We start from the raw sequence: 19,922 nt of genomic DNA, 5'->3' as shown, positions 1-19,922 counted from the left end.
ACCACCCACGGGATCGAGGAGCTCCCCTCCCCCTCTATCCCGGTCGCGTGTGTTTCGGCGGCCGACTCCCGAGCCACCTGGGTAGGGGACATGCTGCGCTACAAACGCGACGGGACCCTCCCCACCGACGAAGCCGCAGCCCGACATATTCGCCGAAAACATGCATGGTACTCCGAAGCGAACTTTCTCCCACCCTCTTCTACGGTGCCTCGAGCCAGAGGAGGCGACGACTGTCTTGGCCGAGGTCCATGAAGGGATTTGTGGAGAGCACATCGCCGGCCGAACCCTGGCCTGCAAAATTCTCCGCCAAGGCTATTACTGGCCCACCATGGTCCAGGACGCGAAGGCCTACGTACGGAAGTGTGGCCCGTGCCAAAGGCACGCCCGGACCCCCCAACTGCCGGCGGTGCCGCTCTCCCCCATCACCTGCGCGTGGCCGTTCGCGCAATGGGGGCTGGATCTCCTCGGCCCCTTCCCCCCAGCCTCAGGGCAGAGAAGATACATTGTGGTCGCAATAGACTACTTCACCCGATGGCCGGAAGCTGAACCGCTGGCGGCGATCACCGAGCAGCAGATCAAGAAGTTCATATGGAAAAACATCGTGACCCGGTTCGGCCTCCCCAGGACCATCATCACGGACAACGGGACCCAATTCGCCAGCAAAAGGATTCAAGAATTCTACGCTAGCTATGGAATCCGGTTAAAACACAGCTCGGTAGCCTACCCCCAGACGAATGGACTGGCCGAGGTAACAAACCGATCTATCCTGGACGGGCTCAAAAGAAGGGTATCAGCTTCCCGAACGGCCTGGGTCGAGGAGTTACCCAGCATCTTGTGGTCCTTGCGGACCACCCCCAAAACAGCCACCGGGGAATCACCCTACAGCCTCTCGTATGGGACCGAGGCCGTCCTACCCCCCGAGGTAGTATTCCCTACCCCTCGAGTAGAAGAGTACCACGAGACCACATCGGACCAGGGGCTGCGCGCCGGCTTGGACCTGATCGAAGAGCGGCGCACCGGCGCACACCTGAGGGATCTTTCTTACAAAAGAGCAGTTGCCCGGGTGTACAACCGCAGGGTACGACCTCGGCCTATTAAAATGAACGACTTAGTCCTGCGAAGGGCCGAAGTCAGCAACCCGACCAGGGCCGGGGGGAAGCTGGCCCCCAACTGGGAAGGACCTTATCGGATCATCGAGGTAGTCCGACCAGGCACATACAGGCTCGCGACAATGGACGGGTCCCACTTGCCAAGAACATGGAACGTCCGGAACCTTAGGAGATTTTTTGTTTAGAACAAGGGAAGATCGCGCCGCCAAGCGAAAGGCCTCTCTGGCCGGACAGTACACAAATGGTAGAAAGCTTCCTTTATTTAAAAAATGGAGAAATACAAGACTCGGCACCCAGAGGAAGCACAAAGGCTCGGCGCACATAAGCCCGCAGGGCTGAAGCCCGTCCTCACTGCCGGGGGACCTCCAAACGGTCGTCGAAGGGAACCTCCTCGGGCATGTCCACACCTCGGTCTTCGGGGTGAGAGTTGAAGGGGTCCTCGTCCACCTCGAGACCAGGATGGCGAGCACGGAAGCGCGACGTAGCGATTCGATACCCGTATTCGAAGGATACCCGCCCCGTCCGCGTCAGCCCGAGTTCGAACCCTTCCGACTTCTTGTACGCCTCGATGAGTGCCTTGTCCTTCAGGGGTCGAAGCAGGGTCTCCTCCGCCAACGCCTCCGAGGCCTTTTTCACCTCGGCGTTTGCGCCCTCCAGCTTCTTGCTAAGGGCACTCGCCTCGGCCTTCACCAGACGGAGCTCGGTCCGTTCTATCCGCATCAGTTTTTGGAGCTCCCCGTTGGCCTCCTTCATGGCGTCGTTGGCCTCTTTGGAGGCCTCAAGCTCCAACCGGAGACGGACGACTTCCGCCTCAAAGCCCGAGGCACGCTCCTCAGCAGCCGCCACAACCTCCGGCCCGCTTTTGGCCTGAATCTCCGCCATCTTGTCACGGACAAACTTCTAAACAAGATGTTGGATGTAATGCTTATGTGTGTCCGTGTCTTTTGGCTTGTTCATGCCTTGTACAGAATGTAAAGGGGCGGCCGAAGACTTCAAAGTCCCATTTGAGTTAAGTTTGTGGCCTCTTTAGGCTTGTAAATAAAGGTTGTGTCATGTGGACACGCGCGAGAGCTTTTCGGTCTGTAATGGACCATTTTACCCTTTGTTGTGCAACTATTTAGAGCTTGTAAAGTCTGTTTGCTATTTGCATTGTCTATAAAGTGTTTTTCGGAGATGTTTGCTTGTAGATCCCGAGCGAGGCCTTTTCTCTATCCTGTTCTCTCTTTTGTGGGACCTATGGGACCATGGGAGGCTTCGGGGAGGCTGACCTTTGCGGACGGACGCGCAAGGGTGCCGCACGACTTAGGCAAAACCAGCTAAGTCCGTGACAGATGGTATCAGAGCGGGACAAGCACTCATAGAAACACTTAGCATGCAAACGTGGGGGACCTAGCGGGACTGCGTTGAGGGCAGTCAGCACACGCGCGACCGTTTGGGGGAAAACGGGCATGGAGATGTAGGGAAAAGGAGTCGCTCAGAGGAGCGGGCATCTAAGATTTGCATTCAGAGGAATGGCCAACCCTTCGCGCAAGAGGCACCACGAGAACAGACAAGCTTGGAAGAATGTGAAGCGCACAAAAGTTGGGATGGCTGAGTTTGAGCTATGGCTCAACGTTGACAACTATACTTGATGGTGCTCAAGGCAAGCGAGGCGCTTGGTAAAGGATGAGACCATGCAAAGTGGAATGAGTTGCTCAACGACCAAAAGAGTTGTGCAAAGCTCACAGAGGTGAGGGGAATTGCTAGCTCGAAGAATTTGGTACTCATACATGGGCTTGTAGGCGAACGATGGAATGTTCGTGGCCATCCCAAGGCGACCGAAACTTGGCGCCATTGGAGCATTGAAACTTTCTCTTCGGCATGTGAAGGATACGTCCGGTGGAGGCTGAAGGGTGCAACTAGTTCAGCATGTTGCTAGACCTTGAGGGGTGCAGTGGGGGCTGTATTGACGTGGAGTCGCAATCTAGCAAGTGCGTTTGCAGGAGGCAGAACAAGGCACAGTTTGTTCAGCAGATCGGAGTAGTCCAAGGGGATGGTGGTCTCCGAAACGAAGAGAGATGTTGCTCCAACGGGACAGTTATCCAGGAGGGATAAGTCCCGGCTCTCCAGAGGGAGAATCATGTGGGGGCGGACCTCACCAGTTGAGGAGGAGTACCTCAACAAACAATAACTCCACGAAACTCAATGGACTGAGCAAGCGGCGAGGAGTCGTCGCATGATCTCGCTTGAGAGAATGCATTGGTGGATGCATTGCGAGATCAAGTGGGGGAGCGACCTAAAGCAACACAAATGATGGCACACTTGGAGTTGATATGGAGATCGGACTCAAGGGAGGGCTGACCCGTGGAATGGTGGGCGCGAGGGCCACCATCAACTCAATGCAAAAACGAGGAGCGGAGCAACTTGGGTGTAACTTGGTGAAGTACCCAAGCCGCATGAAGGGAGCCAGCATAGAAGATGGAACATGGAGCAGAGGCATTGTGCTTTCCTTGGACAGAGGTCAAGGACATGAACTCTTGCAGAGGCAAGAGCAGGATCATGTTGTTCCATGGGTCATTCATTTTGACGGAGCGGACTCATCTTGCATGGTGCCAAAGACGAAGGGAGCTTCTGGGCACATGCACTTTCTCTCGGAGGAGCATTTGATGGAGGAACTAAGGCGACTCAATTTGCGGAGGCGAAGTTGGGTTCAGAAGGTCTTAGCACGGGGCAAGAGGACGCAGAGGCGGATACTCTTGAAGAATATGCCACAGTGTTGTCATTCAAGTTGCTATAAAGGGGGCGGTGCGCAGCGAAGATTGTGCTGGTAGGGTTAGAGGCCCAGGATCCAGACAATGGTGCACTAATTGCAGCGAAGTCGGGGGACTTCGGGAGCTACTAGGCGATGGACTGTCCTAGAGCGGTGCTTCATCTTGGTGTGACCCAAGAGTGGGTGGATGAAGGTCGATTGCCAAAGGAGCGAACAAAATCGAAGGTGGAAGAGATCCTGCGATGTATTGGCATAGGCCACACATGGAGGGACCACAATTTGAGTTCATCCCACAAGGATTAGAATGCAATGGAGATGTCACCAGGAGGCGACATGGTGCAGCGGATCGTGTGGTGGAACAGTTCGTGGCAATGCGATACACACAATGGGCCCCGTGAGGGACTAGATCATACGGAGGTATGATCGGGAGCTACTGGAAGCTCCACTTCGGTGAACAACACGACGGCAAGAAGGGCTATGGATTCAAGGAGTGAAGGCCATGGTACCGCAGAGGCGGGTCTTCCGTGCGTGCATCGAATTTTGCATCGGATGAAAGCCTTGGTCATCAGCATATGGGGGCTGTGTTCCACCAAGGGAAAAGTTCGAATGCAAGTACCAGTGAGTTCCATGGGAGGGACTTGATCATACAGCGGTATGATCGAAGCAGCTGGAGAGTTGGACTGCTCCAGAGCTCATATTCGCTTACGGGAGCCCGACAAGTCAGAGGACAAGGTCGAGTAAGCGAACGTTGCTACCAAGGAAGCTAAGGAGAACAAAATCGGTGCAAACTCTACAACGTGATGGCAGAGGCCATGCATGGGAGTTGCAGTCTGTCTCTCCATCGACCAGACGGACTGCTTGGAGAACACAGAGGTGTTGAAGCAGGGGGTCGAAAGGGGCGAGGAAGCGACGACGAGTCCAGAGGGACTTAGCTACCCAAAATCAAGCAGCAGGTAGAATGGAGGTGGACTCGGAGGAGTACCACAGAGGCATATCTACTGATTGTGAAGAAAAGGGATGCAGATGCGAGGTGACGGATAGTAGTGCCATGGGCATGGCAGCGCCATGGTACCGCAGAGGCGGGACTTCCGTGCAAGTCATTGATCCCTTGCTCTTATGGAGGGAGAGCGCTTGGTCGTGAAAGGGGCCGAGGAGGTGGAGCATGTAGTGGCAATCTCCAAGTATCGAGACAAGGCTGAAGGGCAGAGGCTAAGAAACTTCGTAAGACCGGTGTCAACAAGTTTCTCATCAAGATTGCCGTAAGTGAAGGACTTCGGGTCATGCAAGAGTGCACGACCAAGGAACGAAGCAGGCAGTACGCGGTGCTGTACCTTTGCTACTCAGCGGAGTAGGCGGCAGGGTTGATGGAGAAGACGGTACAATCCCAGAGGCGACCTCATCTATCAGAAAATTACTCCAAGTTGGGGCGAAAACTTCCTGCATTCCAGAAGTTCAATGGCATTGAGAAAGTGAATCACAGTAGCTAACTCAACGCAAGGAGTGCAAACACTTCAAGTGCTTCAGAAGTGTGAGCAAAGAGCAGGCGAAGGCCAGTAACCAGCTCGATGCATGAAGTACAACCTCGAGGAGGCGGGCGAAGTCAAGTAACCTTTGCCTTCTCTACTCTTCAGAGAATGGGCGAAATCGAGTACCCCAGTTCTCTTATCTATCCAGCAGAGGAGCTCTGCACAAGTTCAAAGACCCTTCGAAGGTAACGGAAGATAATAGTTGTCAAATCCTCACCAGCGGTGATCAGTGCTACTGAGAGTATATTGTCCGCTTCATTTCCCAATGAAATGCCAATCGAAAGCGGAAGTGATGCGAACCTACTTGGATGTGACAACTAACTGAAAGAAGAGTCAATGAGCAGATTTTGTGGAGGAAGGACCCAAAACTTCAGAAGTTTGCGAGGCGATGCTCGTTAAAGCTCCAACAAGCATCCATCCAGTTCAAGCAGCATGTGGAATTTTTGAGAAACTGGCGCAGTAAAGATGGTCTTTTCCTTCATCTGGCGGATTCGCATAAATCAACAAGGATTAACACAACTCAGCCAACCCCCCAACAGAGTCATAGTCATTGGTGAGTTGTAGCAGCATGGCGGATTAAAGGGTCGACTACTCAAAAACAGCAGCGGAGAGCAGTTGGGAGCCAGGAGGCGCATTGAAGCTAGAGCGGAAGATTGAAGACTCAGCAAAGGCGAAGAGTTGCAGTGTTCACAAAGGCTTCGACGAGGACGTCGAAGGGATAAGTGGGGGAGAATGTCACGGACAAACTTCTAAACAAGATGTTGGATGTAATGCTTATGTGTGTCCGTGTCTTTTGGCATGTTCATGCTTTGTACAGAATGTAAAGGGGCGGCCAAAGGCTTCAAAGTCCCATTTGAGTTAAGTTTGTGGCCTCTTTAGGCTTGTAAATAAAGGTTGTGTCATGTGAACACGCGCGAGAGCTTTTCGGTCTGTAATGGACCATTTTACCCTTTATTGTGCAACTGTTCAGAGCTTGTAAAGTCTGTTTGCTATTTGCATTGTCTATAAAGTGTTTTTCGGAGATGTTTGCTTGTGGATCCCGAGCGAGGCCTTTTCTCTATCCTGTTCTCTCTTTTGTGGGACCTATGGGACCATGGGAGGCTTCGGGGAGGCTGACCTTTGCGGACGGACGCGCAAGGGTGCCGCACGACTTAGGCAAAACCAGCTAAGTCCGTGACAATCTGGTGGCTGAGCTCAGCGTTACGACAAACGAGGCCCCCGACGGTTCGGCCGGCATCCCGCATCCTGTCCATCAGGGCAGTCGCATAATGAAGACCCTGCAGAAGGAGAAAAGTGTCAAGGAAGTCGGCACCAAGCAGCCAAACCCCAAGAGAAAGATATACTTACCCAGACCAGCGATTGAGCAGACTTGTTAAGGAGCGTTTCCGAGGGCAGGGTGTACAAATCCCGAGCCAGGTCGGGATGGAGCGTCCCTCGGAGGAACGCCGCAGAGGGATCCCCTCCGGCCCACACCCTATCCCCCCGGAAAAGACCCTCCCAGCGGGCGACCAGGGGCTCGCGGGGCTCGCCACGCGGGATCTCGCCGACCAGCCGTGCCAGGAACGGCTCCCCATCCCCAGCCGGGAGCCGGCACAAGCCATGCACGGAGACGGGGTGGGGCCCCTTCCCCGCCACGCGCCGATCAGGCCCCACCCCGCCCTGACGGGAGCTCGTTCCCGGCCCTTTCGACGCGCATACCTTCGCCTTCTTTGAAGGGCGCCCGTCCCCGACCTCCAAGGGGGCACCCTCCGTACCGGGTTGCGGTTCGGTCACCAGCGCCGAGGGAGGGGGCGACGATTCGGCTGCCAAAGCCGGCTGTGGAGGTTGTGATTCGGTCGCCGGAGCGGGGGGAGGAGGCCGCAAGGCGGTATCTGGAGTCGGGGAAGGAGGCTGCGACGCCGGATTCTCCAGGAGCGACCAAAGGTTCACCATCTCTATAGGAAATGAATAACATTAGTGTCCGAAACCAGCCACACGAAGACCCGACACAACTGTCACTCACATACCCTAAGGCACCGGGCTAAGGCCCGCCGCGACCAACCACTGCTCGGTCATGGTCCGGATGGCCTGCGACTTAGGGAGAATCTCTCTGAGCCTCTCCCGAGCTTGGCGATCCACTTCGCCCAAACAAGGGGGGGTGTTGTCAATCACCCTCGCAGACCACCGAACCCCGAAGCCCCAGTCCTGTGTACGGCTGACATAAAAAAACCTCCCCTTCCATCCCTTGTTATTGGAAGGGGCACCCCCAACGCGAAATCCAGTCCGAGGCGTTAAGAAGTAACCCCCCGAGCCTTTGCAAAAGCGGTAACAGGAAAGAAAGAGGCTGAGGGTGGGGGTGATATGGGCATAATGGCACTCCCCCAGGAATACCACTAGGTAACGCCAGGAGTTCGGCGTTACCTGAGACGGAGAAACCCGCCAGAAGGACAAACAAGATACAATGAAGGGATGAAGGGGGAAACGCAAACCCGCCTCCAGAGCATCAAGGGACAAAGCGAAACCCTTCGGGATCGGGTCATACGCCCGCTGCCCTGGCTCAGGTACACCGAGGGCGTGATCTCCCGGGATGCAATAGCATTCGCGGAGTCCCTCCAGCAAGGGTCCACTCACAGTTGAGTCAATATCGTGCGGCCACATCAAAGCCTCAAGCGACCGCGCCACCTCCTCGTCAGGGGACTCGTCGAGGGTCGAAGGAGGACCGCCCCTTCCAGCCCCAAGCACGGGAGAAGAAGAGGGAGAGGAAGATGGGGAGGAAAGCGAAGAAGGAGAGGACGGCATCTCGACTGACCTCGAGAAGAAGACAAAAACCGGGAAGAAGCCGGGGAGAAGCTCGGGGACACGATGGCGGGGCTCGAAGGAGGAAGCACGGCAGCAAGGGGGTGGAGGAAAGGACAGGCGCCCAAACGATTAAAGGAGACACCCCCCCAGAGTCAATGCCTCATCGCTTCCCGTGAATGGGCGGCAGCGCACTCGCGCAAAGGCGCGGCCGTTACGTCACATCGAAGAGCGCCCAAAGGCACCCCGAATTAAAGGAATGGCCTGATGTGGCGAACCCGGAGGACGCGGTGCCGCCCAAGGACCTCCTCGACCTCAACGCCCGGAAACGTGCAAAGAAAGTAACCCCCGTCCACGAGGCAACAATCAACACGGCAGCTTTTAAGAGCCGCCACGGCCGCACCTCGGCCCTTCGGCTTTACGCCACCCAAGACATGCTTGGCCGCTCCTCGGCCCTTCGGCTTTACGCCACCCAAGACATGCTCGGCCGCTCATCGGCCCTTCGGCTTTACGCCACCCAAGACATGCTCGGCCGCTCCTCGGCACTTCGGCTTTACGCCACCCAAGACATGCTTGGCCGCCCATCGGCCCTTCGGCTTTACGCCACCCAAGACATGCTCGGCCGCTCATCGGCCCTTCGGCTTTACGCCACCCAAGACATGCTCCGCCGCTCATCGGCCCTTCGGCTTTACGCCACCCAAGACATGCTCGGCCGCTCATCGGCCCTTCGGCTTTACGCCACCCAAGACATGCTCGGCCGCTCATCGGCCCTTCGGCTTTACGCCACCCAAGACATGCTCCGCCGCTCATCGGCCCTTCGGCTTTATGCCACCCAAGACATGCTCGGCCGCTCATCGGCCCTTCGGCTTTACGCCACCCAAGACATGCTCGGCCGCTCCTCGGCACTTCGGCTTTACGCCACCCAAGACATACTCGGCCGCTCCTCGGCCCTTTGGCTTTACGCCACCCAAGACATGCTTGGCCGCTCCTCGGCCCTTCGGCTTTACGCCACCCAAGACATGCTCGGCCGCTCCTCGGCACTTCGGCTTTACGCCACCCAAGACATACTCGGCCGCTCCTTGGCCCTTCGGCTTTACGCCACCCAAGACATGCTCGGCCGCTCCTCGGCCCTTCGGCTTTATGCCACCCAAGACATGCTCGACCGCTCATCGGCCCTTCGGCTTTACGCCACCCAAGACATGCTCGGCCGCTCCTCGGCCCTTCGGCTTTACGCCACCCAAGACATGCTCGGCCGCTCCTCGGCCCTTCGGCTTTACGCCACCCAAGACATGCTCGGCCGCTCCTCGACCCTTCGGCTTTCCGCCTCTCGACACATACTTGGCCCCTTCCCGGTCCCTTGGCCTTGCGCCGCACGGGAGGCCATTCCCCTTCCGCACCCCCAGGGTCTGTGACTCCGCACCCGACCAACTCTAAAAACGAAAGCCATGCCTCGGACTCTCGCTACGACTGCCGACGCATAGCTTCTTTCCGGGGGGGAATATGATGAGGGCAATAATGGCGACATGATGTGAATGACGCCAGCCACCCTGTACCAAGGCCTCACTCCCCGGTCAACGAAACCCTGGGACACCGACCCAGGCGCATTAACGCCCGGACTGGACCCCGTCCGTCACAACAACGCCACCACCCCTCGGCCAACGAGCCCGGCTCTGCGCCTTCTGGGCTCGGTCAAGGGTAAGGAACACGCCAACCGAGACGCACCATACCCTGCAGCAACCCGGCCTCCCACACAGCCCCAATGGGCGTGTCAGACTCAACGTGAGGTATTTACCCAGGCCCATCTATAAATACTAGGGAGTTCCAGACAAGCGGAGGAGGACACACTCACACACCACACTTGTATGGAGGCATTTCGTCCTCCAAAACTCCCTCCACATCTCCCTCTAACTTGATCGTCGGAGGGGTCGGGCCGAGCTTCCGACCCGACCTGTGTGCAGGAACGAAGACGAGGTGGCCTCTTCCTGGCGCTGCTGCGGAGCTGCCGACCCGATCTACCGCCCCGAACGACCGATCCCGACCGGGAGACCCCGAGGGAGCTGCGCCCGAGATCTCCGACATTCCGAGCCCTAGAACCGAGCCGCGTCGGCCCCGAGGTCACGGCTTAAAAAATTACTCACCGTAACAGGAAGCGAACGATTTCTCCTGTTACAAGGCAAAGGAGAGGAATGGCAGACGGCTAGCGCCCACAGGTCAGAGGCTAGATGCAGAAATCAAGGTAATGCGTGCTTTGAGATGCACGAAAGCAATTCAATTCGAGTGATATGAACTATAAATATGGTTGGTCATTTGACAGTGATCCTCTCTTTGACCGAATAGATTCCCTGTGCCATCTCAGTAACACTGATCTATTATTTCTCGATTGCGCCAGTTCTATAATGCCTGTCATCATGGAACTGCGTTTCTAGGGATTCACTTGTAAGATATCAAGTAAGATTTAGGTTATTAGCATCCTCCAATTAAGGAACCCATATCCCCGTTGGCCCGACCTCCACTTACACATACAAAACAAGTTAAGGAAATTTGTGGTTTCTGAGTGGATAAGACCAACGCAATGCACTAAAGTGCTCCGGCTGGTGCTATGACAGTAGAAAGCAAGTCTTTGCACGATTTGTTTGGAGAAAAACAAGACAAACGTGACCAGGAAGTATCAGATGATAAGGATCACCAGCTAAAATGTACTTGGCTCACATACATAACCTTCACAAATCTGGATAATATAATGCGCAAGTAAAAGAGCCAGCTGTAGAAGATGCAATTGCCCTAAGCAAAACAAATATCACTGATAACCAATATAAGCAAAAGTGCTCAAACCATCTTTGACTATTAAGGACTGAAAATTAATTCCATGTGTTTGAGTTGAAACATCTGTTATTGTGCTAATAAACATAATATGCTTTGTTCTTTTGTTTCATCACGTATGGAAGCTTCTGATTTCTCTCATCCTATGTGAGCTTGCTTTCCTATTTACATGTTTATTCTCTTTTATGCATACTCCTCAAATAATGACATTTACAATAAAATCAAAACACACTCAATTGCATAGAATCTCCAAACGTGATTCCAGAGAAGGCACTAGGTTTACTGGACACCAGATTCCTTAGGAATGATGAGGATTAAATAATCTGATTCAAATAGGTCCAATTCTAACCCTAAATACTATGATTTCCATGTACCTGACAAAATGAAAGCAAATGAGAAACTTAAAAGGCTTCAGAGAAGAAAAGAAAATTGATTACTTTGGTAAATCAATAAAAATCTGCTGCGGGAACGGGTGGAGAAAGTTCGTTAGCATCCATGTGAAATTTATTGCAGATATTGGCGGACAGAAGAACTTCAACTGCTGGTCATATTCCTGCAAATGTTAACAAGGAAGGTGATGGACCATAAATGATCTTTTGGAAGTTCTATTTTATTTAAAACAAGGATGGATGTTGTTAGGGTAAGTAACTTTTTAGCCGTGACTTCGGGGTCGACGCGGCTGGTTCAGGGCTCCAAATGACTCGGATCAGACGTGACTCCCTTTGAAGTCCCGGGGCGGCGGATGCGGGGGATCTCGCTGGGAAACTCCACCTTGTCGAGCAGGCTTAACAGCGATCGGGTGCCTGCACACAGGTCGGGTCAGTAGCTCGGCTCGACCCCTCCGACGATCAAGTCAGTGGGGAGAAGTATAGTATTGAGAGATCGATCCCCCCCCTTTCGGTTGGGAGTCGGGGGGTATTTATACAAGGGGTTTGATGTTACCTGATGGGCCATCCTGCAGGAGGAGGGTCGTACCTCTGATGGCGTCTGTCGTCGTCGCGGGCGTTGCGTGGAGAGCCGAGCTTCGGCAGGGTGAGGGGAGCGTCGGTCAGCCGAGGGGGTCTGGGTACGGTGGGTGTGGGCGCATGTCGTGTCGTCATTAACGTTCGTTCTGGGGCAGTGTGCCGCACAGGGTGTTCGACGTGGGGGGTGTATTACGTCAAATCCGGGATGCTATGTCAGGTCAGTTTTTTACCCCTATCATATGCCCCATCCGAAAGGAGCTATGCGTCGGTTTTGCATGTGGGGAGTCCGATGCATGGCTTCCTGCTTCAGGCGTGCTATTCGTGTGGGTCTGAGAGGCGCGCCGTAGACGGATCGATCGCGTTAACGCTTCTTGAGCAGTGCTAGGCCGAGACACGCAACTCTATCGGGAGGCCGAGCAGGGTTGGACTCGGGGCCAATAGAGCCGATGAGGATCGAGAGCCGAGGGCCGAGGAGCACAACGCAGGTGGGGTGACCGCGCAGGTGTGACTCGGGATGTCGTAAAGCCGAGGGCCGAGGAGCACAACGCAGGCGGGGTGACCGCGCAGGTGTGACTCGGGATGGCGTAAAGCCGAGGGCCGAGGGGCCGAGTAACACGACCAAGTGGGCAGGACGCGAGGACGCAGCCTCGGGCACCACACAGCTGAGGAACACGGCAGGCGTTTGGGGCCGCGCCGCAGTGAGTCTCGGCAGAGATTTGGCCGAGGCGCTTGGTGCAGGTAGGCTGTAACCGAGGTGATGGCCCCGGGCGTAACACGACCGAGGCGATACTTGGATTTTGATCAGTGTTTGGTCGTTTTGACCGTTGTGCGGGCGCGGGCAGCCGAGTTGCCTTTTGCCTGGGGAAGATCAAAGGGCCACGCCTTTTGGGCGTCGTCGGTTTTCGAGGTTGATATGATTAGGGGCTCCGTACTTCGCACCGCGCTGTGATTAAGAGCCGTGCCAGCCGAAGTTATGGCGATGCAGCTTTTGCGTCTTCGCAGCACATCTCAGGAGGGGAAGGGTCGCCGCTTCGGCGGGAAACATGCTATAAATAGCGCTCCATCGGTCTCTTTCACTTCTTGGTACCTGCATTCGCTTCAACCCCCTCTTTGGGTGACTCAGCCTAGCACTCTTCAGCCGCCCTGCCTTCCCAAAAGCTCGGTAAGGATGGCTTCCCCTCCGTCGTCGTCTCCTTCTTCGCCTCCTCTTTCCGGTGCCGCCGGTGAGGAGGTGGCGTTGGCGAGCCCCCGCTCGTCGTCCGAGGAACGGGCTACCAAAGCCCTTGAATCGCTGATGTGGCCCCACGACCTCGACTCCACCGTGAGCGAGTAGTCGCTGGGCCTCCTTCGGGACCGTTATGGTATCCCGACGGAGTTCACGCTCCTTGCCCCTGAGCCGGGGCAGCGGGCGTATGATCCCATTCCTAGGGGCTTTGCCCTAACCGTAGATGCCTTCGAAGCCGGACTACGCCTACCGTTCCACCCGGTCATAACCTCCTGTGTCGCGTGGTGGCGCATTTCCCCTTCTCAAATGGCGCCGAATTCTTGGCGCTACCTGGTGGTGTTCCTCGGGGAATGCTACTACGCCCGAATCACCCCGAGCCGGTCTCTTTTCCTTTCCTGTTTTCGCCTGTCCAGGGGGTCGGGGGGCTATTACCTGTCCGCCCGACTTGGTTTCCGGGTCAGCGGGGCTCCTTCCAGCAACAAGGGGTGGAAGGAGTGCTTCTTCTACGTCTGCCATCCGAAGAGTTGGAGCTTCGGGCTCCGGTGGGCGGCGCGCGCAGTTGATAACACTGCCCCAACCTTGGATGAGTGGGGGCTCCGAGCCCTTCGAAGATTGAAGGAGATCCTCCCATCTTCCAGAGTCATCCGAAAGATGACCGAGGCGTGGTTGGTCGAGGCGGGCTTGAGCCCGGTACCTCGAGGTATGCCTTGAGAAGGTGGCGGTAGGCCCTCATGTTTTATTTTCCTCTTTCGGGGTGCTCACCGAGGCCGATGTGTTTTCGCAGAGATGGTGAACCTTACTGCAGTGCGCGGAGGACGCGCCCCGTCCGCAGCATCTCCACGGCGTCATGTCGGCCTAGGCGTCGGCACAAGAGAGGCGCCAGTGGAGCTCGAGGATGCCCACCCTCGGAAGAAGGCCAAGGTCGGTGCTTCGAAGAAACCGACTCCCCCGCGGGCTCAGGAGAGCGTGGGGGCGGCGGAGTCGGGCTCGCACAACAGGCGAGGGCGAGGTCGGGGCGAGGCAGGCCCGAGCAACGAGGCGGGGAAGGCGCCGCGGGAGCCCTCGATCCGGGACTTGTGCCATCTGCCCGCGGGGCCGCCGGACGACTTCTACCAAGCACGCCTGATGGGCGAGCTTTCCGAAGGCCAACCCTTTGAGGCGGTCGCGGCAGCCGAGCAGCGCTCCTCGGAGCTTGAAGCGGAGGTGACGTGTCTCCGGGCTGAGGCAGGGGCGACCGAGGCTGAGGTCCTTTGCCTAAGGTCCAAGGCGAAGGCGGCTGAGGAGGAGAAAGACAACCTCCGAAGGCTCCTGAAGGGGGCGCAGTCCGAGGCTTGCCTGGCCCGAGGCGAGGCGGCCGCCCTTACCCAGCGGCTGGAGGGGGCTTTGGCCAACGCGAAGGGGGCCTCGGAAGCCTTGGCGGCCGAGCGGGAGCGGCAGTTGGAGAAGGAGAGGGAAATAATCGAAGCCTACAAGAAATCCCCCGGCTTCCAACTCGGGCTGGTTCGGTCAGGGCAGGTTACCTACGAGTACGGGTACCGGATAGCCCTGGGCCGATTCCGGACGTGCCATCCCAGGTTGGGGGTCGAGGCGGATCCTTTTACCTCGCACCCCGAGGACTTGGACGTAGACATGCCGGAGGAGGTTCCTTTCGACGATAGCGTCGGGGGCCCCGATGGCTTAGGGCAGTCTTGAAGTCGGCTCAGCCGAGCCGTTTTAGCTTCTTGTAACTTTTGTAGTCTTCGGGTCAGGTCGCAGTTGTAATCTCGTGCTTCATAAAATCTTCTCCCAGTGTGCCTTTTCGCTTCGAGAGTTGTCTTGTATTCTCATGCTTCAGAAATAAAGGTCCTTTCCCCGTATGTTTTTGAGCTTCAGAAATTGCACAGCTTCGACTTGGGAGATGTTAACACGGGTATTGACCTCAGACAAAGAACTTTTTAAGGTTCTGGATGTTCCACGTTCTCGGCAAGGAGGAACCGTCCATCGCTGTGAGCCGATACGTACCCGGTTGGACCACGCCGGCGACCCGATATGGTCCCTCCCACTTGGGGGCCAGCTTCCCCCTCGTTCGGGTCGGGTTGCTGACCTCGGCCCTTCGTAGGACTAGATCGCCTAACTTGATCGGTCGGGGTCGTACCTTTCTGTTGTAGACCCTGGCGACGGCTCTCTGGTGAGAGAGGGCCTTCAGGTGCGCGTCGGTGCGTCGCTCCTCGAGCATGTCGAGGCTGGCGCGAAGTCCCTGGTTCGAGGCTTCCTCGTCGTAGCTCCTCGTTCGAAGCGTGGCAATAGCCATCTCGGGTGGTAGGATGGCCTCGGTTCCGAACGTCAAGCTGTACGGGGATTCTCCGGTCGCAGTCTTGGGAGTGGTGCGCAGCGACCATAACACACTGGGGAGCTCGTCCGTCCAGGTCGATCGGGCCACAGACACTCTTCTTTTGAGGCCATCTAAGATGGACTTGTTGGTTACCTCGGCCAACCCGTTCGTCTGAGGGTGGGCCACCGAGCTGAACCTTAGTTGAATGCCATGACCGGCGCAGAATTCCCGGAACCATGTGCCTGCGAACTGAGGTCCGTTGTCGGTGATAATGGCCCTGGGCAACCCGAACCGAGTTACCAGGTTCTTCCACACGAATTTCTCCATCTGATGTTCCGTGATCGTCGCCAGTGGCTCGGCCTCGACCCACTTTGTGAAGTAGTCTACTCCTACAATTATGTACTTCCGCTGTCCAGAAGCCGGTGGGAAGGGACCGAGGAGGTCCAGCCCCCACTGGGCAAACGACCATGCGCAGTCGATGGGGCAGAGCGGGACCGAGGGTTGTCGGGGTGCGCGGGCGTGTTGCTAGCACGAACCGCACCGCTGAACGTAGGCTTTCGCATCTCGGCACATGGTTGGCCAGTAGTAGCCTTGGCGGAGTATCTTGTGCGCCAAGGTTCGTCCGCCGATGTGTTCGCCGCAGACCCCCTCGTGAGTTTCGGCCAGGACTGTCCGTGCTTCGTCAGGCTCCAAGCATCGCAGGAGGGGATGGGTGAAGGACCGTTTGTAAAGGCGACCACTCTCCTCGGCGTACCACGCGTGTGTGCGGCGCAGACGCCGAGCTGCGACTTCGTCGAGGGGGAGAGTTCCATCCCGCTTGAAGCGCAGCAACTCTTGCACCCACGTGGTCGGCGCACCGCCTGGGGCCATAGTCGCTACTTCGATGGCACGAGCGGGGAGCTCCTCAATCTCTGGCCACGCTTCGGGGGTTTGTCTTGACGCCAGCTTAGCGAGCGCATCGGCTCGCTCGTTTTCCTCCCTCGGAACATTAGATAATATAAAGTAAGGGAATCTCGCGGTTAGGTCTCTTACCCGTGCCAGGTATTTGGCCATGGTTGCGTCCCGAGCTTCATATCCACCGCTGAGCTGTTTGGCCACAAGTTGCGAGTCGGTGAGGACATGTATTGCGTCCACCTGCATCTCGAGGGCCAGCCTCAATCCCGCTAGGAGTGCCTCGTATTCCGCATCGTTATTAGTGGCTTTAAACCTGAAGCGGAGGGAACGCTCGAACGAGCGTCCGTCAGGGGCGAGGAGGACCAGCCCCGCTCCGGCACCACTCGAGTTGGCCGAGCCGTCCACGTGTAGGATCCAAGCCTCGGGGGTTTGCTCGGGATCTCTGTCTATCGGAGCTAACTCCGCGACGAAGTCGGCTACCGCCTGGGCCTTCATGGCGGTCCTGGGTACGTAACTGATATCATGTTCACCGAGCTCCACCGCCCATCGGAGGAGCCGACCTGCAACATCGAATTTTGTTAAGACCTGCCGGAGAGGCTGGTCGGTGATGACTTCCACCGGGTGCGCCTGGAAGTAAGGGCGCAACTTCCGAGCCGAGAGCATCAGGGCGAGTGCGAGTTTTTCTATCGGCGGGTAGCGCTCTTCAGGTCCACTCAGGACGTGGCTGACGTAGTAGATCGGGAGTTGCGGGCCGGAGCTTTCCTTGACAAGGACGGAGCTGACCGCATGCGGGGAGGCTGCTAGGTAGAGTCCCAGCTTCTCGCCGGGGGAGACAGAGGCGAGCCGAGGGAGGCTGGCCAGGTGCTGCTTTATCTGCTTTAAAGCCTCCTCGCATTCCAATGTCCATTGGAAATTCTTCGGGTTTTTGAGCGCCTTGAAGAACGGGAGGCAGCGATCGCCCGATCGGGCGAGGAAGCGGGACAGGGCGACAAGTCTTCCGTTGAATCGCTGCAGGTCCTTAACTGTCCGGGGGGACTACATATCGATTATTGCCTGTACCTTCTCCGGGTCGGCGTCGATTCCTCTCTAGTGTACAATGAATCCTAGGAACTTCCCGGAGGTGACGCCGAAAGCGCACTTTGTGGGGTTGAGCCGCATGCCGAACTTGCGCAGCGTGGCGAAGGCCTCGGCCAGGTCGGCAAGGTGCGTTCCGGCCTCTCGGCTTTTCACAATCATGTCGTCCACGTAGACTTCCATGTTTCTGCCGATTTGATGGGCAAACATCTTGTTTACCGTCCTCTGGTATGTGGCCCCGGCATTTTTTAACCCGAACGGCATGACCTTGTAGAAGTATATCCCTTGATCGGTGAGGAAAGCCGTATGTTCTCTATCTTCGAGCGCCATCTTGATCTGGTTGTACCCTGAATAGGCGTCCATGAAAGAGAGGCGTGCATGCCCCGCCGTCGCGTCGACTAGCTGGTCGATCTTCGGGAGGGGATAGCAGTCTTTAGGACACGCACTGTTGAGACTGGTGTAGTCAATGCACATCCTCCAGCTTCCATTGTGTTTTTTCACGAGAACTACATTGGACAACCACTGAGGATACTTGGCTTCTTCTATGAAGCCTACCGCTAAGAGTCGGTCCACCTCCTCTTGTATGCCGCGTTGTTGGTCAGGGGCGTGGCGCCGGGGCTTTTGCTTCACTGGGCGAGCGTCAGGTGGGATATTGAGATGATGCTCCGCGACCTCTGGGTCGACCCCCCCCATGTCCGATGGGGACCAGGCGAAGATGTCGGCATTTTCCCGCAGAAGACCGACGAGCTGTTCCCGTTCCCGTTCGGGTAGTTCCGATCCGACCCTAACCGTTTGGTTCGGCCGCGCTTCCTGCAAAGGAACGTCAACAGTGGATCCCCTCGGCTCGGGATGAGGAGCCAGTTTCTTCGCTTCCCGTGGATCTTCCAAGGGCGCCTCGGCCCTGGTTCTCTTGCCTAATGAGACGGAGGTAAGGTAGCAGCGCCTGGACTCTCGGGGGCTTCCGGTGACTTCCCCGACCCCCTCGCGAGTCAGGAATTTGACGGTTTGGTAGTAGGTTGAGACGACGGCTCTGACCTTGTTGAGGGTCGGTCGACCTAGTATGGCATTGTAAGCGGTGGGATGGTCGACCACCAGGAAAGTGGTCATTATGGTCTTCGATCTCGGCGGGGTCCCCATAGTCAGAGGCAAGGTAATGGCTCCCAGGGGCGATATTGAATCTCCCATGAACGCAGAGGCAAGGTAAACTGTGTTTTAGAGGTAATGGCTCTTAGTTTACGTCTAAACGCAGTTTTACGTCTAAACGTAGTTTGCGTCTAAACGCAGTTTTATGTCTAAACATAGTTTTGCGTTCAAAAGTAGTTTACGTCTAAAACACAGTTTTATGTCTAAACACAGTTTGCGCAGTTTACGTCTAAACACAGTTTTGCGTCTAAACTCAGTTTACGTCTAAACGCAATTTTACGTCTAAACGCAGTTTGCGTCTAAACGCAGTTTTACGTCTAAACATAGTTTTATGTTTAAAAGTAGTTTACGTCTAAAACACAGTTTTATGTTTAAACACAGTTTGCGCAGTTTACGTTTAAACGCAGTTTTACGTCTAAACGCAGTTTGCGTCTAAACGTAGTTTTACGTTTGAACGCAGTTTTACGTCTAAACGTAGTTTGCGTCTAAAACAGTTTCAAACGGATCTGAACTTAGAAACTAGTTCGTAAAAGCGCAGAAGACAGTTTTGCAGAATCAAAACGCAAACGTAAGCTGCAATGTAAAGATCGTACGAAAAACACCGATTTACGTCTGAATGCAGATTTGGAAAGATCAGCACTTAGAAACTTGTTCGTAAAGGCGCAGAGAGCAGTAGCTATGTAGGAGGTTTGCAGTAATGATAAGGTACTCGAAATAAAAGCAAACCAGAGATTTAGAGTGGTTCGGTCAGTCTTGACCTACTCCACTTTTGGCTTCCTCCTCCGACGAGGTCACTGACGTCAACTAGAGGCCTTCCTTCAATAGGCGAAGGCCAACTGCCCTTTTACAGTTTCACTCCTTTTGATGGGCTCAGGAGACAACCCTTACAGAACCTTTCTCTCCTCACTTTACAACTCAAAAGCTTGAAGAACAGAAGGAGGAGACTTAAAGGCTTTACAACAATTTTGAGCTCTTAGAATCACAAAAAGGATCAAGATTTCGGTGTAGGTCTGTGTGCTTTCTGTGCTGAATGGGTGGGGTATTTATAGGCCCCAACCCAGTTCAAATTTGGAGCTCAAAACGATCAAATCCTGGAATTCCGGGATCAGGCGGTTGCACCTCCTGACTGGAGCGGTTGCACCGCCTGGCAGAGCTCGAAGACTGAGCTCAAGCGGTTGCACCTCTCTGTCAGGGGCGGTTGCACCGCCTGAGTCTGGCTCGGAGACTGAGCCCCAGGCGGTGCCACCTCTTGACTGAGGCGGTTGCACCTCTCTGCCAGAGCTCGAAGACCGAGCTCAGGCGGTGCCACCTCTCTGTCAGGGAGGTTGCAC

At 55.8% G+C, this 19,922-nt stretch overlaps 1 protein-coding gene across 1 annotated transcript; it reads right to left on the bottom strand.

Annotated features, from left to right (window-relative positions):
• Positions 1–15,087: 15,087 nt before the first annotated feature.
• Positions 15,088–18,633, bottom strand: LOC135666275 (uncharacterized). The gene is made up of 4 exons (XM_065177839.1): positions 17,959–18,633; positions 17,470–17,859; positions 16,022–17,382; positions 15,088–15,757 (listed from the first exon to the last, which is right to left on the bottom strand). The coding sequence occupies exons 1-4, from the start codon at positions 18,631–18,633 to the stop codon at positions 15,088–15,090; spliced, it is 3,096 nt and encodes a 1,031-aa protein (XP_065033911.1).
• Positions 18,634–19,922: the final 1,289 nt, after the last annotated feature.

This window comes from Musa acuminata, unplaced genomic scaffold (assembly GCF_036884655.1).
Source record: "Musa acuminata AAA Group cultivar baxijiao unplaced genomic scaffold, Cavendish_Baxijiao_AAA HiC_scaffold_1077, whole genome shotgun sequence".
In the NCBI taxonomy this organism is placed as follows: domain Eukaryota; kingdom Viridiplantae; phylum Streptophyta; class Magnoliopsida; order Zingiberales; family Musaceae; genus Musa; species Musa acuminata.
Note: the sequence above shows the minus strand (reverse complement) of the source record. Positions and strands in the feature narration are given on the sequence as shown.